Below are 18,124 nucleotides of genomic sequence, written 5' to 3'. Positions count from 1 at the left end.
ATAGTATGAAAGCAGTTTGCTAAAAAGCTGTCCTTTACCAAGTACTACTCTTGCTTAAGATTAATAAATATTAAACTTACTTTTTTCACATTAAGCTATAAATTATACATTATACAAGTATACAAGTCCTCATTAAGCTTTATCATAATTACATGAATTCTAAGAACTGTCTCGGGCATTTTCATAAACTTCTTGATCTACTGTCATTTTAAAATAAGAGTACATTTTTTTGAAGGAAAACAGCCTATATTGTGTCATGGCCCTTGACTAGCTTAAATCCCAGAATTGTACTCTTTTTCTATGTAGGCCAGCAAGGAATATATTTTTAGTCTTTCCCTTCTTTTTTCAATTATTGAAAAATGTCTGAGAGTCTTAAATGATGTGAAAGAGTACAGTTCAAGCTCTGACATTAGTGCAACTAAATTTTTTTCTTAGTTTTTTATTTTGAAATAATTACAGATTCCTAGGAAGTTGCAAGGAAATGTACAGGGAGGTCCTATGAACCCTTCCCTCAGCCTCCCCCAATGTTAACATCTTGCATTACTGTAGTTGACTATCAAAACCAAGAAATAAGCATTGGCACAAGACATAGAGCTATTTCATATTTCAACAGTTCTATTTGCACTAATTGTGTGTGTATCTATGCAGTTTTATTACATGTGTAACTTTGTGAAAGTACCACACAATCAGGATGCATAACTGCACCATGACTGCAAGACTCCCTTACAGTCCTGCTCTTATAGCTGCACATACCTTTCTGCTTCCCATCCCTTAAACTGCTGGTAGCTGCTAATCTGTTCTTCTCTGTAATTATCATTTCAGAAATGTTATATAGATGTTATATGCAGTATATGCAGTATGTATCTCTTTTCACTCAGCAGCATAATTCCTCTGAGGTTAGTGGAGTTCTTAAAGAATGTGTCAGTAGTGTGTTCTTTTTTATTGCTCAGTAGGAGTTCACAGTATAGACACACCACAGTTGGTTAATTGTTCATTCTTTGAAGGACAGTAAGGTAGTTTCCAGTTTGGGGCTATTACCAATAAAGATGTGTATAAATTTCTGTGTGAAAAATACATTTTCATTTTTCTGGGATAACTGCCAAGACACTGTATTGTATTTTAATTTAGATTTAAATAGCTAGATGTGAATTGTCCAGCCAGATTAAAGTGCTGACTGTCCAAAAGAATGACAAGCATAGTAGCAGTAAACATTTGAATGGACCATGAGTTCAATTTAAATCTCAAGGTAAATTCTTTACCTACAGAGAATAGAGTTCATGAATGTAGCTAAGAGGCTCTTTCCCCCCTGCCCCTTTGGAAGCTAAAACTATAGGCATTAATTAATAATCTGTGGATAGTAGATACTGATTTTCGTTATTTAGGCTAATTAATATAGGTCCCCCCTACCCCCAGTGGTCTTATCAAAAGTATTCACTGTACAATCTGAATCAACAACCAACAAGTATTTGAGTGCTTGCTGTATATCATGCACTAGACATTATAAATGAACCTTTTGGGGTTTTTTTGGCATACCCTTAAGCATATTACTGGTATTTAGTGCCACTGGATAATTTGCATTCCTGAATTTTATACCATTGAATTTGTTGTGTTTTATTCACAGAAAGATGAACCAGATGCTTTCAAAGAGCTGGGGACAGGAAATAGAATTGCTACATGGCTGTTTTATGTAAGTTATAGCTAAAAAAAAAATTTTTTTTTTGCTAAAATTTTTAAGTTGGGATTTTATCACATGATGTTTATTTTGATGTTCAGATGTCTGTTTTCCTTAGCTCTTATTTAACATCCTAATTTAAAGTTTTTACAAAGGAGTAAGTGGAGGGTTTTTGCATTTGTAACTTTTTCAGATAGTAATATTAAAATCCGAATAAAAAAGTTAAAATTACTAACAGTCTCAGGGCACCTGGGTGGCTCAGTCTGTTGAGCATCTGACTCTTGATTTTGGCTCAGGTCATGATTTCACGCTTTGTGAGTTTGAGCCCCATATTGGGCTCTGCGCTGACAGCGCAGAGCCTGCTTGGGATTCTCTTTCCCTCTCCCCCATTTGTGCTCTTCTCTCTCTCTTTAATTAAATAAATAAACTTAAAAATATAAAAAAATTAATATTACTAACAGTCTATTTGGAGACAATCATTGTGGATATTTTGGTGTATGGACTGTTCAGATGTGTATATAGGCATCTCTGTATATATTCACACACATTTAATAAACTTTCCTTTTGAATTTTTTATTGATACATATAAGAAAAGTATACAAATCCTAACCTGATAAGTTTTCACAAAGTGAATACATCTGGTGTAAGCAGCTAAATCTAGAGAGCACATTATAGCATCCTGGAAGCCCCATTAAGGGTAACCATTTTCACATTGTTTAGTAAAATTTCAAAACAGTATGATCATTATTTTTAAAATTGTTTATATACCGGGGCACCTGGTGGCTCAGTTGGTTAAGAGTCTGACTCTTGCTTTCTGCTCAGGTCATGAGCTCACAGTTGGTGAGTTCAAGTCCCTCATTGTGAGTTCCCTGCTTGGGAATCTCTGCCTGCCCCCCTGCTCATGCACCTGCACGCTCTCTCCTTCCCAAAAGAAATAAACTTTAAAATTGTTTATATACTTAAACATATTAAAAAAATTAAACTTTGGTCATAATATTTGCCCCAGTTATCTTTTGTTGCATAACAAATCACCCCAAAACTGAATAGATTAAAATAACTATTTTTATGTCTCATGGTTGTAAGGTGGGCTTCACTCCTGGTTCTTGCTGTGGATCATTCATGCATCTGTAGTCAGTTGATGACTGGCACTGGGGTCATCTTGAGGGTTGAGGCTGGCTTTGGCCAGAGTACCTGCATGTGGTCTGGGCTTCTTCCCAGCATGGTGACTAGATTGCAAGAGCAAGTATCTCTGCAAAAAGCAAGGCTGAAATGCATGGCATTTTTATTACCTACCTTCAGAAGTCAAATAATGTCACTTCTCCTGGCTTTTATTAATCAAGGCAATTACAAAGATCTGCCAAGTTTCAAGGGGAGGAGACATGGACCCTACCACTCACTAAGAATGTCAGTGTCACGTAAACAGAACATGTAGGACAGGGAATACTGGGAAACAGTATATTTGGAAAATATAACCTTCTACAATGTTGTAACCTTTGTTAACTTCAAAAGATGAATTTTAAGTCTAGACATAAATTTTGCTTATTTCATTGTTTTGTCCACCCCCTAACCCATTTGAATGATAGGAAAATGGCATCTCTTTTTGCTGTTTATCTCACTCCCTACCAAAATTTGTGTATCTCTGCTCAGTCTCATTTTCCTGCTTCATTGCTTCCTGCTACCTTCCCTATTTGTCTTTTACTTTATTTCTTCCATTCTTCTCTCTCTCCTTCCCTCTTTGCAATCCACCTTTTCACCTTCCTACCTCATCACCCTCCTTCCCTCTTACAACCTTATCTGTTTCTAAAAAGATTTAAGATACCATAAAAAAAGGATTTAAGCACTGTAATAAAAAGGATTTAGGATTAAAAAAGAATTTGAGACATATAATGTTAGTTAAAGATGAGAGAGAATTATTACAAAGGGAAAACCAGGAGAGACGATGATACATTATACAAAATTCATGCTGTGAAATCTTGTATACTTTTTAGAAGTAAATTCTCCATAATTGTACCAATTTATATCCTACCTTTAAGTGTGATATGTTTGTTAATCTTTTGGTCTGTACATCTTTCACTTATTATATTGGCAGTTATTGTGGTTTTAGTTTGTATTATTAGAGAGGTTGGTCATCTCTTCTGATGTTTGAGACATTAAACATTTTTTTTTTTGCTTTTATGAATATCGATGCTATACATTATTTGGTCCAATATCCATAAATATTAGATTATTTGACCATTAGATTATATTTTTGATTATACTCTATCTTAACTATATAGCATTTTGATTAGATCAGTAATTTTGCCCCCCACCCCCTGCCATTGTTTAAGTATTGTCCTACATGGTCCATTTAGTACAACTTTTTAATTTCTTCAAAGTTAGCTCTTTGCTCCAGTGGATGTATTCATCATAGTACGATATCCTTCTTTATCTCAGTGCTTTTATTTTTATTTAAACTGTGTTCGATATTAAGATCAAACTGTATTTTCTTTGGTATAGCATTTGCCTGGCAATCTTTTTGTTTCAAGGCTTCTTGTTTTAGATGTGACTCTTGGATATAGCACAGTTGGGCTTTGCTTTGTGATACAGTCTTTGTATATACGTTCTACTTACATTGCTTGTGAAAAAAATCTTCACTGCATGATAGGTTTCCTGTCTCATTTTGTCCATGTGATCCCTTAATTTGGAAGATTTGTGTTTTACATTTAAAAATTCCAAATTTTAATTCTGGTATAATTAACGTACAGTGTGATATTAATTTCAGCTCTACAATTTAGTGATTCAACACTTACATACAACACCTGGTGCTTATCACAAGTGCACTCCCAAATCCCCATTACCTGTTTACCAGAGTGGAAGGGGGATGGATGGGTAAATCATCAGTTTGTTCTCTACAGTTAGAAGTCTGTTTCATGGTTTGTCTCTTTTGTTCCTTTGTTTCGTTTCTTAAATTCCACATATGAGTGAAATCATACAGTATTTGTCTTTCTCTGGCAGACTTATTTTGCTTAACATAATACTCTCTAGATCCATCCATGTTGTTGCAAATGGCAAGCTTTCATTTTGTATGGCTGAATAATATTCCATTGTATATATAGACCACATCTTCCTTATCCTTTCATCAGTGGACACTTGAGCTGTTTCCATAATTTGGCTGTTGTAAATAATGCTGCGATAAACATAAGGGTGCCTACATCCTTTTGAATTAGTGTTTTCATTTTCTTTGGGTAAATACCCAGTAGGAGCACCTGCTATAAATACTGTAGACATTAAAGCTGAGCAATGAACAAAATAGATGAAAATTCCTGCCCCCATGGAGATTATATTCTAGTGCAATAAATACATAATTATATCCTTGTATTACTTGATTTGATTTTAAATCCTCTTTTTTTTTTTTTTTTTTTTACCTCTGGCTATAAAAGAAGTAGCTATAAAAGACATCCCTATCTCCCTTCCTGACTTTATCATTTCTTTTACTTTTATTTTTTTTAAATATAAGTATATAAACCTAGAACAGCATCTTTTTTTGTTTAAAAACTGAGTAGCATGGGGGCACCTGGGTGGCTCAGTTGGTTGAGCGTCCAACTCTTGGTTTTGACTCAGGCTATGACCTCACAGTTTCGTGGGTTTGAACCCTGTATTGGGCTGAGCACTGACAGTGTGGATGGAGCCTGCTTGGGATTCTCTATCTCTGCCGCTCCCTCACTCGCAATGTCTCAAATAAATAATAAATAAATATAAAAAAACCTGAATAGCCTGCACAAACTATCTATGTAAATAGAAGTCCAGATGTTCTCATATTCTCTGCAGTATCATGCCTTCCTCACAATGGCATATTTAACTTTATTATACCAGTGCTTCTGATAATACTGTCTGCAATTCTTATAGATGAGTGATGTGTCAGCAGGAGGAGCCACTGTTTTTCCTGAAGTAGGAGCTAGTGTTTGGCCCAAAAAGGTAAACTTGGTTCATTTGTTATTTTAATTTTGTGGGTCTGTTTTTTTTTTCCCCTGAGGAAGAGATGCACCTTTGTTTCACGGTCTAATTAATGAATAACATTTTTAAAGATAGAGATAATGTAGTCCTTAAGGTCCTTAAGTATACTAGGTAAAAGTTTAAATATCTTTATGGTACACTTTACAATGATTACCTAGAAATAATGAACAACCAAGGATTAGTACTCAAAAGTTTGCATTTCTAAAATGGGTTCCCTGTGATGGAACCTCTGTCTTACTACTGTAAGATTTGTTAGCTTTGTTTTGGCAAATCCCCTTTGTCAGGCAGCTTTGTGGTATTGACATTTTCATGTGATCACCAAAAATTTGTAAATGATTTAGTCATATTTTCAGAATTTTATTAGGGAAGATATAATGCTGCCATGGAGGAGTACTTCACAGGAACAGAGGAAAATTTAATTACTACAAAAAGTGATAACCTATATCTTATTTGGAGATAATTTTGTATTATTCTCCACAGGGAACTGCTGTTTTCTGGTATAATCTGTTTGCCAGTGGAGAAGGAGATTACAGTACACGGCATGCGGCCTGTCCAGTGCTAGTTGGAAACAAATGGGGTAAATATTTCCTATATTCTCTTTTGACTTTTGTCTCATATTTTGAAATTAGGGTAGTCTATATCTTAAAAAGAAAACAAAACTAACATTGAAAGGGATTCAACCAACCAAGTTTCTGATTTTAATATAAATTTACTTTCAATAGATCAGAATTCTGATGACAGATTTTAACAGTAGTCCCACTTCTTGACTCAAAGTTGAAGAAGACAGTATCTTTCCCTCAAGGAGTGTACAGTTGTCTGAGACACACTAATGGATAAATCAGAATATAGTGTAGTACACACTAATACGGAGATGTATACAGAAGATGAGGACTCCTTATAGTTGGGAGGCTTCTTCAAAGCTTAATTTTAAAATTTGGTCTTGAAGAGAGAGCCGTATGTTTTCCAGGCATGTTAGGGACCAGGGCCAGGACTAGTGTGAGGCTAGAGAGGCACTCAGGGTCAGGGTCATGCTAGTTTTTAATGTGGCCAGCCATAAGGAAATAGAAGCAGGTGAATTTATTTTTATACATATTATTTAAACCCATAAATCCTTTTCAATATGTGTCACTAGCCACCTTTCAGGTACTTAGTAGCCACATGTGTCTAGTGGCTACTGTCTCAGACATAGCAGGACTAAGGAGTGACACCTGATTGTTAGGATTTTAAAAATCTTTGATGATTATGTTTGAGAATCACTGGACTAGAATGAGGCTAGTGGAGGAGAGATCAGTTTAGAAGGCTCTTTTACATTGCCTAAGTGGGTGATGATGAAAACCTGGACTATGGTAGTAGCAAAAGGATTGGAGAGTAAAGAGACAGAAGAGATATATAAGGAAAAGTGGCAGGCTTTGATGAATGATAGATGGGATATAGGAGTTGAGAAAGATAAGAGTAATTATGGGTCCTAGTTTACTTTGTACATGTTGAAGCCATCGATTGGGTTCTATGATAAAGAAGGAGTAGAAAATTCTGTTTGAGTTACAGTAAAAAGCAGTATCTTGGAATCAAGGAAATTTAATGAGCACATAATAGTAGTGATTGATTGTAGAATTGTTCCTGTACGTTGGAGGCTTTGTGTTCATCTCTAAAATGTCCCTGTATTAGTGATAGTATTTTTGCAAACAGTTAAAACAATGTTCTGTCTCTACCTACATCTTCATTCCAATTGCATTTCATTTCAAGATTTACATTAAACATCAGAAACTTTAGGAAATGCACATACATAGACTCTCATGTGCTTCCAACATTTAGCGAAGTTTTGTGGGGTTTTTTTGTTTTTTTTTTTTTTTAAATAGAGTGCCTAGGTACCATCTGCCTCCATCTTATTTTGGTCTTGAACTTTTAGCTCATGTAAAAACTTTGTTATAGGCCTAGTTCTTACAAGTGAATTAAACTTTAGATAGTGGAGAATATTAATGTATTTTTTTCTCTCACAGTATCTAATAAATGGCTCCATGAACGTGGACAAGAATTTCGAAGACCATGTACCTTATCAGAATTGGAATGACAAATAGGCTTCCCTTCCTCTCCTGCTATACTCAATGTGTCTGATATGCACATTTCCCAGTCTTAACTTTCAAGAGTTTACAATTGACTAACACTCCATGATTGGTTTCAGTCATGAACCTCATCCCATGTTTCATCTGTGGACAATCACTAACTTTGTGGGGTTTTTTTCCTTTTAAATCACCATATTGTACATATAAACCTTTAAAGTTCAGTTGGTATCACAGAGGATAAAGCAAGGTAGAGTTAAAAAATAAGGAATTTTTACATTTATATCTTAAAGAACTTCTTGGTTGGATAAAAAAAAACACTTTATGCATCTGATTATAGTATTTCACTACATCTCAGTTGGTAGGGGGTAGGCTAGAATGGGCCATGTGATTATAAGCCTTATAGTTTGGACCTAGGTATTACATTTACCTAGTCTTATTTTCTGGATCTGCCTAAAGACTAGGAGTAAACTAGACCTCTAATCTGGGTTCCATTTGATGTTTACCCCTCCATACGCTATTCTAAGTTGATTTTTTTCCTCTCAAATCTTTTTAAAGAAAGTATACTGTATTTTACCAATCCCATTCTTCTCTCACAGCTCCTCTGTGGTGAATCAAATCTGCTTGAGTTAAAATAATTAGATTAAAAAGGTTTTTTATTGCAAAGCCCTATATAACAACAGTGGGCCTTCTTAACTAAAATGATCATTAGTCTGTTTATTTCTCCCTTAAATGACTAATGGTTTTGTCCATAAAATTTGCTGTTTTTTGTAATGCTAATACCTTGCCTCTTATTCCTGCTATAGCAGGGTGATGATATTGGCGTTCTGATAAAATAAATATCGTGCCTTAGGAGACTGGAAATTTTAAAATGTACAAGTCCTTTTAATGATGAGGGAATTGATAAAAAAAAGAAGAATCTTTTTTCTAAAAAAGCCAAAATGTCTGTTTTTTTTCACTTCTGAAATGTGTTGTGACAACAATGACCTATTTATGATCTTAAATCTTTTTTTAAAAATGTTTCTGTTTTCTGCGTGGTATTTTTCTTATTTGAACGTGAGTGCATACTCTGGTGACAACAGGTGATTTCTATGGATGTGTGTGTGTGTTTTGTTTTGTTTTTTTTTAATACAGAGGACTTAGATCTATCCCTTTGGTTTTCATTCACTTTCATGTCACACTGTTATGGTAGAACTCTGAACTTTCAGCCATTCAATCAATCAGAATATGTTTCCTTCAAAAGAAGCTCTACAACTTGTGGTTATAAGGTTACTATAATAATGGTACTTAAGACTTTCTCTTATCCAAAAGTGTGGTATAATATAAAGCCATGAACCCAAAGAAGTATATCAGTTGACCCTTAAAACTAACCTTTTACATTTCTTATGGTGAGTCTTAATTCATACAAGGGCTCTTTATCCTTTATGCACTATTTAAATATTTAAGGAAGAGTTTGGTTGTTTGGGTAAGAAGGTATTAAATCAACTGTGAAATTCCTTTCTCTCAAATACTTTGTTTCACCACAGCTATTTTAGTAAGAAATATTGGAAATGACCTTTAGTACTTTAATTTACTTAGATTTTTTTATACATGATTTTAAAAAATCCTGTTAGAAGCAATGTAAATGCAAAAGGATAGAAATAAAATGGGAGTTCAATGAATGGAAACTAACCTTTCTTACGTGTTTTAGCAAATAGAATAAAAGTAATATATATTTTGGAAGCAATGACATACTCTTACAATTTCCTCATTATATTCAACCTAGACTCTCTATGGGGACCAGTAAACTCTTTTCAGCATTAGATCTTACAGAACCCTCCCACGTTTCCAATGTTACCATTTTTCTTTCCAAATGGAAAGGAGGAAAAAAATCCAGTAAAAAGCTTTGAGTCCAGTAGTGGTCATTGCAATTTTTTTTCTTATGGTGAATATTAAAATAAATGAGGGCTACATACCAACCCTGGATGCCCTGGGACACAGAAAAAAAAAAGGCATGGTTTACAAAAGCAACTAAAGGGGCACTTGAGTGGCTTAGGTCCCAATCTCGCAGTTCATGAGATTGAACCCCATGTCGGACTCTGCACTGACAGCACAGAGCCTGCTTGGGATTCTCTCTCTCTGCCCTTCCCCTGCTTTCACACATGCTCTTCCTCTAAGTAATTATTTAAAAGAGCAACTAGAATATAAAGGACCCTGCCAAAGGGTAGGAGAGCTGCTGGAACGGTCTCTGGATTAGAGGGACTGGCAAGTGCCATGGTTTATATAAAGTTCTCCCTCTACTTTGATAGCATGGATGGGAGTGGGGTCTGGGCACCCTAGCAGGCCTACTACCTTAGTGAGACCTAGGCCTCTAGCCAACACCAGCCCCAGATATCCCGCCAAGGCAGCCCCAGGTGGAGCCAAGATTGGGCACACACAAAGAAACCCCTAGTGAGTGCTCACTATAGCTCCAGCCATCTTAGCAAGGTGACACAGGCCCAGAGAACCCCAGAATACTCCAAATCTGCCCACTTTGGCTCCAGATGACTTGCTAGGGCACCCATGGCACAGCACTCCAGGACCCCCTGGCCCATGCCCACCTTGGTCCCAACACTTCAAAGTACCCTTATGTGGAATGCCCTGGAACCCCCAGGCCCACACCCTGCCTCAGCAACAACTGCCTCTCTAGGGTACCCCCTGCACTGAGCACCTCAGGGCACCCCAGCCTGAACCCACCTCAGTTTCAGCTGTCCTGCCAGGGTGTCCTCTGCACCAAGAGCCCCAGGACCATGCCAGCCCATGCCCACTTCAGCTACAGCTCACCTGCCAGGGCACACCCTCTGTGGAGTGCCCCCAGGACCCCCAGCCCACACCCAACCTTGGCTCTAGCTACCCCACCAGGGTGCTCTCTGCACAGAGCACAACAGATTCCCCAACTTGTGCCCCATCAATGTACCCTTTGCCCAGAGACCTCAGGCACCACCCCAGACTACGCCCATTTCAGCTCTGGCCATCCAATAAGGACAGACCTAGCACCCCCAGCTTATGCCAGCCATTGCTTCAGCCAGAAAACCAAAGTCACCAGGTACACATAGTCTACATGGGATGACCATACACAAGACCATTCCTGAGTTTAGGAGAAGTAGCTATTCCACCTAATTCATAGAAATATACACAGTAAGTTGAGCAAAATAGGGAGACTAAGAAATGTGTTTCAAATAAAAGAACAAGACAAAACTTCAGAGAACTAAATGAAATGGAGATAAGCAATATGCCTGATAAACAGTTTAATGATCATAAAGATGCTCACTACACTGGAGAGAACAGAAGAGCTCTGTGTGAACTTGAACAAAGAAAAATATAAAAAGAACCAATCAGTTGAATACAATAACTGAAAAAATACACTAAAAAGAATCAACAGATTAGCAGATGCAGAAAAATGGATCAGTGATCTCTTTTTTATTTTTTATGTCTTTTTTTGAGAGAGACAGCAGAGCGTGATCAGGGAAGGGGCAGAGAGATGGAGACAGAAATCTGAGGCAGGCACCAGGCTCCGAGCTATCAGCAAAGAGCCCAACATGGGGCTCAAACTCACAAACTGTGAGATTATGACCTGAGCCAAAGTCAGACGCCCAACCGACTGAGCCACCCAGATGCCCCTGGATCAGTGATCTTAAAGGGTAATGGAAAGCAACCAAGCTGGAGAGCAAAAGAAAGAAAAAAATGAGGTTTGAGAGAGCAAAGTGGGGGAGGAACAGAGAGAGAGAGAGAGAGAGAGAGAGAGAGAGAGAAATTCCAAGCAGGCTCCACGCTGTCAACACAGAGCCTGATGTGGGGCTTGAACTCTCAAATTGTGAGATCATGACCTGAGCCGAAATCAAGATTTGGACACTTAACTGAGCCATCCAGGCACCCCAAGAGAAAACAATTTTTAAAAATGAGTATAGGTTAAGGGATCTCTTGGACAACATCAAGCAAATACATTATAGGGATCCCAGCAGGAGAAAAGAGAGAATAAGGTGCAGAAAACTTCCCTAACCTGAGGAAGGAAACACATCTAGGTTCAGGAAGCAGAGTTCAGCAGAAACTTTGTAGGCTAGAAGGGAGTGCTGAAAGGAAAAAAACCTGCAACCAAGACTAGACTATCATTCAGAATTGGAGAAAAGTTTCCTAGACAAAATTTAGGGTTTATCACTACTGGGGTGCCCTGGGTAACTCTTGGTTTTGAATCAGGTCATGATCTCATGGTTCATGGGATTAAACACAGAGTCTGCTTGGGATTCTCTCCCTCTCTCTCTGCCCCTCTCCAACTTGCACTCACGCTCTCCCAAAAATAAATAAATTTGGGGGGCGTCTGAGTGGCTCAGTTGGTTAAGCATCTGACTTGGGCTCAGGTCATGATCTCACCGCTTGTGAGTTCGAGCCCCACATTGGGCTCTATGCTGACAGCTCAGAGTCTGGAGCCTGCTTCGGATTCCATCTCCCTGTCTGCCTTCCCCCACTCACGCTCTCTCTCTCTCTCTCTCAAAAATAAACATTAAAAAATGTCACAAATTTTTTAAAAAAGTTTATCACTGCTAAACTGGCCTTAGAAGAAATGTTGAAGGGACTTCTTTACATGTGAAAGAAAAGGTCATAATTAGAAGAAGCTTCTGAATAAAAAGATGTAAACTATGACAACACACACAGAAAACATGGGAAGAATAAAAAAGTTCTTTTAGGGGGCACATGGGTGGCCCAGTTAAGTGTCCAACTTCTAGTTTCGGCTCAGATCACGATCTCACAGTTCAGAGATCTCCACATTGTGCTCCATGCTGACAGAGTGAGGCTTGCTTGGGATTTGCTCTCTCCTTCTCTCTCTCTCTGCCCCTCCCCTCACAAGTAAATAAACAAGCAATAAATAATTAAAAAGAGTTCTTTTAGAATGTATTCAAACTTAGCCATCAACTCAATACATACACACATATGCTTACGATGTTCTATATGAACCTCATGGTAACCACAAACCCCAAATCTGTGACAGATACACAAAAAATACAGAGAAAGCAAGCCAAAAATAACACTGAAGAAAGGCATCAATCACAAAGCAAGAGAAGAAAGGAACAACAAGAACTATAAAACCAACCAGGAAACAGTTCACAAAATGGCAATAAGAACATACTTATCAAAAATCACTTTAAATGTAAATGGTCTAATCAAAACATATAGAGTGGTGGAATGGATAAAAACAAAACAAAACAAAACAAAACAAAACAAAACCCCAAGATCTGTATGCTGCCTGCAAGAGCCACACTTAAGACTAAAGACACAGACTAAAAGTGAAAGGATAGAAAAAGGTACTGCATGCAAATAGAAGGGGGAAAAAAGCCAGGGTAGCAATACTTTTATCAGACAAAATAGACTTTAAAACAAAGACTATAACAAAAGACAAGACCATTAATAATGATAAAGAGAATCTAATAAGAGAATATAACAATTGTAAATATCTATGCGCCCAATATTGGAGCACCCAAGTACATACAGCAAATATTAATAGACATAAAGGGAAAAATTGACAGTAATAAGATACTAGTAGGGGACTTTAACACCCCATTTATATCAATGGATAGATCATCCAGGCAGAAAAACAATAAGGAAACAAGTGTCATCAAATGACACATTAGGCCAAATGGAGTTTACCCATATATACAGAACATTCCATCCAAAAACAACAGAATCCACATTCTTTTCAAGTGCACGTGTAGTATTTTCCAGGATAGACCACATGTTGGGTCACAAATCTCAATAAATTTAAGAAGAATGAAATATGCATCTTTTCAGACCACAATGGTATTAAACTAGAAATCAATTATAAGAAAAATCTAGAAAACACAGGTACATGAAGGTTAAATAACATGCTATTCAACAATGAATGATCAACCAAGAAATCAAAGAGGAAATAAAAAAAATACATGGAGACAAATGAAAATGAAAGTACAGTGGTCCAAATTCTTTGAGACACAGTGAAAACATTTCTACGAAGGAAATGTATAGCAATGCAGGCATACCTCAAGAAACAAAAATCTCAACTATGCAATCTAACCTTACACCTAAAGGGGCTAGAAAAAGAACAAAGCCCAAAGTTAGTAGAAGGAAGGAAATAATAAAGATCAGAGTGGAAAAATGAGATAGAGACTAAAAAAAATGGAAAAGATCAAAGAAATCAAGAGCTGGTTCTTTGAAACAAACAAAATCGATTAAACTTTAGCCAGACTCAAGAAAAAAAAGAGAGATGACACAAATAAAATCAGAAATGAAAGAGGAGAAGTAACAACCAACGCCACTGGGGGAAAAATGATTTTGAGACTACTACAAAAAATATGCCAACAATTTGGACAACGTCAAAGAAATGGATAAATTTAGAGGTGCCTGGGTGGCTCAGTCAGTTAAGCATCTGACTTTGGCTCAGGTCATATTCTCACGGTTCGTGGTTCGAGTCCCACATTGGGCTCTATGCTGACAGCTCAGAGCCTGGAGCCTGCTTCCGATTCTGTGTCTCCCTCTCTCTCTGGCCCGCCCCTGCTCGTGCTCTGTCTGTCTCTCAAAAATAAACATTAAAAAAAATTTTTTTTAAGTGGATAAATTTCTAGAAACATAACTTTCCTAAAATGAAGTAGGAAGAAAAAGAAACTCTGAACAGACCAATTACAAGCAAGAAAATTGAATTAGTAATAAAAAAAAAGCTCTCAACAACCAAAAGTCCAGGACCACATGGGTTGGCAAGTGAATTCTACCACAAATTAATGAAGAGTTGACCTCTATTCTCAAACTGGTCCAAAAAAATAGAGGAAGGAAAGCTTCCAAATACATCCTACAAGGCCAGCATTACCCTGATAGCAAAACCAAAGACACTACAAAATAAAAAAGAAAGAAAAAAGAGAAGTAGAGGCCAATATCCCTGATGAACATAGATGCAAACATCCTCAACAAAATATTAGCAAACCACAATAGTAAACAATACATTAAGAGGATCATTCACCATGATCAAATGGGATTTATTCCAGGTATATAAGGATAGTTCACTATTTGCAAATCAATCAATGTGACACACCACAGTAACAAAGCAAAGAATAAAAATCATGGTCATCTGAATAGATGCAGAAAAACATTGACAAAATCTAACATCCATTCATGATCAAAAATCTCAACAAAGTGGGTTTAGAGTGAATGTACCCCAGCATTATAAAGGCCATACATGAAAAATCCACAGGTAATAGCATACTCAATGGTGAAAATCAAAGCTTTTCCTGTAAGATTAGACACAAGGCATAGATGTCCATTCTTACCGGTTTTGTTCAACATAGTATTGGGAGTCCTAGCCACAACAATCAGACAGGAAAAATAACAGGCATTCTAGTTGGTAAGGAAGAAGATAAACTCACTCTTTGTAGATAACATGATACTATACATAGAAAACCCTAAAGACTCCACCCAAAAACTATTAGAATAAATAAATTCAGTAAATTTACGGATACAGAATTTATACATAGAAATTGGTTGTGTTTCTATACACTAATAGTGAAGTTACAGAGATAAATTAAGAAAACAATTCTATTTACAATTGCACCAAAAGAATAAAATACCTCAAAATAAACCTAACCTGTATGGAAACCAATTTGACAATAAATTTCATATATTGAAAAAAAAAACAAAAAACAAAATAAACCTAACCAATGAGGTCAAAGACCTCTACTCTGAAAGCTATAAAATATTGATGAAAGAAATTAATGAAACAAATAGAAAGACATTCCATGTTCATGAATTGGAAGAATTTATAGTGTTAAAATGCCCATATTACCCAAAGAAATCTACACATTGAATACACTCCCTATCAAAATACCAATAGCATTTTTAAACAGAACGAGAATAAACCTAAAACTTATATGGAACCACAAAATACCCCCCAATAGTCGAAGCCATCTTAAGAAAGAATAAAACTAGAGGCATCACAATTTCAGATTTCAAGATATACTACAAAGCTACAGCCATCAAAACAGTATGGTATTGGCACAAAACAGAAACATAAATCAATGGAACAGCATAGAGAGGCCAGAAATATACCTGTATTTATATGGTTTATCGACAGCAAAGATGGCAAGAATATATAATGTGGAAAAGACAGTCTCTTCAATAAATGGTGCTGGGAAAACTGGACAGCTTTATGCAAAAGAATAAAACTGGACCACTTTCTTACATCACACACACATGTGAAATGAACTCAAAATGGATTAAAGACTTAGATGTGAAATACAAAAGTATAAAACTCCTAAAAGAAACATAGGCAGTAATTACTTAGTTAATAAGAAACATCGACCTTAGCAATGTTTTTCTAGCTATGTCTCTTCAGGCCAGGGAAACAAAAGCAAATATAAACTACTGGAACTATACCAAAATAAAAAGGCTCATGTACAGTGAGGGAAATAATCAAAATGAAAAAGCAACCTACTGAATGGGAGAATATATTTGTAAATGATGTATCTGCTAAGGGGTTAACATTCAAAATACATAAAGAACTTACACAACTCAACAACAAAAATACGATGTGATTTAAAAATGGGACAGTTTTCCAAAAAAAAAAAAAAAAAAAAAAGTTTCCAAAGAAGACAGATGGCCAACAGACACATGAAGAGATGCTCAACATCACTCATCATCAGAGAAATATGAATTAAAACCACAATTATAGGGGCTCCTGGGTGGCTCAGTCAGTTAAGCATCCGACTTCAGCTCAGGTCAGGATCTCATGGTTTGTGAGTTTAAGCCCCATGTTGGGCTCTGCACTGCCAGCTTAGAGCCTGGAGCCTGCTTCGAATTCTGTGTCCCTCTCTCTGCCCCACCCCCACTCACGCCCTGTGTCTCTCAGAAAGAAAACATTAAAAAAAATTTAGGGGTGCCTGGGGGCTCAGTTGGTTGAACATCCGACTTCAGCTCAGGTCATGATCTCACCGTCTGTGAGTTCAGGCCCTGCGTCGGGCTCTGTGCTGACAGCTCAGAGCCTGGAGCCTGTTTTGGATTCTGTGTCTTCCTCTCTCATTGCCCCTTCCCAGCTCATGCTCTGTCTCTCTGTCTCTGAAAAATGAATAAACCTTAAAAAAAAAATTTTAAGATATTTTAAACCCACAATGATATATCACAAACCTTAAAAAATTTTTTTTAAATACTTAAAAAACCCCACAATGATATATCACCTCACACTTGTCAGAATGGCTAGAATCAAAAACACAAGAAATAACAAGTGTTGTTGAGGTTGTAGAGAAAAAAGAACCATCATGAACCATTGGTGGGAATGCAAACTGGTACAGCCACTGTGGAAAACAGTATGGAGATTCCTCAAAAAGTTAAAAATAGAAATACCCCGGACACCTGGGTGGCTCAGTCTGACATCTGCTCAGGTCATGATCTCACGGTTTGTGGGTTTGAGCCCCGCGTTGGGCTCTGTGCTGACAGCTCAGAGTCTGGAGCCTGCTTTGGATTCTGTCTCCTTCTCTCTGCCCCTCCCCACTTGTGCTCTCTCTCTCTCAAAAATAAATAAATGAAAAAAAAGAAAAAATAGAAATACTGTATGATCCAATTCAAAAAAATAATTGCACCTCTATATGTATTGCAGAATTATTTATAATAACCAAGATATGGAAGCAACCCAAGTATCCATCAATAGATGGATAAAGATGTTAGATAGGTAGATAGATAGACAGGTAGGTAGTCAGATAGGTGGATGTTATATATAGCCAAACAATAGCCAAACTATGGAGAGAGCCCAAATGTCTATCTCCTGATGAATGGATAAAGAAAATGTGGTAGATTGTGGGGAGGGGGAGCCAACATGGCGAAGTAGGGATATCTTCCGAACTTCCCTCTTCTCCCAAACAAAAAAGTGTTGAAGCCAAAGGACTTTGAATCCCAAGAGTCTGGGAGGAAAAGAGACAGTCATGCTTCCAGGGATCTACTGAGACAACCTGATGGGCCATAGGTGCGTGATTGCAAACTGTGAGAGAGAAAACGAAAGGAGGGAGGGATCTGCTTCTGCAGAGTGACAAAGGGAAGAGAAAGAGCAGCTGGGGAAGCACAGGACTATATCCAGACAAGAGAAATACCTCGGACTGGGACAGAGAACAATCCAATCTGTAACTGTGGGGCTTGCTCTGGACTGGGGCCAGCTGCCGGGATCACGCACCTGGGGAGGGGAGGAGCCAGCCCCAGGCTTGGTGGCTAGGTCAGGGGCACAGTCCACAGTAGGAGACAACGATCCCCTCCCTGGAGGGCTGTGGGACAGGACAAAGCCTGCCTGTGCCAGCCAGCCAGGGACCACACATCGGGAGGCACGGAGAGGTGATTCCCCAGTTCCTGGGTGTGTGGAGTGAGAGTTTGAATCCCAGCCAAGTGCCAG

General features: G+C 37.5%; 1 protein-coding gene and 1 long non-coding RNA gene across 3 annotated transcripts in view; one reads left to right on the top strand and one right to left on the bottom strand.

The window, feature by feature from the left end:
• The window catches only part of P4HA1 (prolyl 4-hydroxylase subunit alpha 1), an 89,545-nt gene extending 80,803 nt beyond the window's left edge, over positions 1-8,742 (top strand). For both annotated transcript variants that reach the window (XM_011287347.4, XM_011287348.4), the window contains exons 12-15: positions 1,622-1,687; positions 5,558-5,626; positions 6,146-6,242; positions 7,663-8,742. In XM_011287347.4, the coding sequence (XP_011285649.1) occupies positions 1,622-1,687; positions 5,558-5,626; positions 6,146-6,242; positions 7,663-7,733 (303 nt within the window). In that variant the 3' untranslated portion in view covers positions 7,734-8,742. The remainder of the gene's footprint in view (positions 1-1,621; positions 1,688-5,557; positions 5,627-6,145; positions 6,243-7,662) is intronic.
• Positions 2,717-18,124, bottom strand: part of LOC123380807 — a 67,569-nt gene continuing 52,161 nt past the window's right edge. The window contains exon 3 of the long non-coding RNA XR_006587012.1: positions 2,717-2,936. This is a non-coding gene — a long non-coding RNA (uncharacterized LOC123380807). The remainder of the gene's footprint in view (positions 2,937-18,124) is intronic.

This window comes from Felis catus, chromosome D2 (genome assembly GCF_018350175.1).
Source record: "Felis catus isolate Fca126 chromosome D2, F.catus_Fca126_mat1.0, whole genome shotgun sequence".
In the NCBI taxonomy this organism is placed as follows: Eukaryota; Metazoa; Chordata; class Mammalia; order Carnivora; family Felidae; genus Felis; species Felis catus.
The sequence above is the reverse complement of the archived record's forward strand: the minus strand, read 5'-3'. Positions and strand labels throughout refer to the sequence as shown.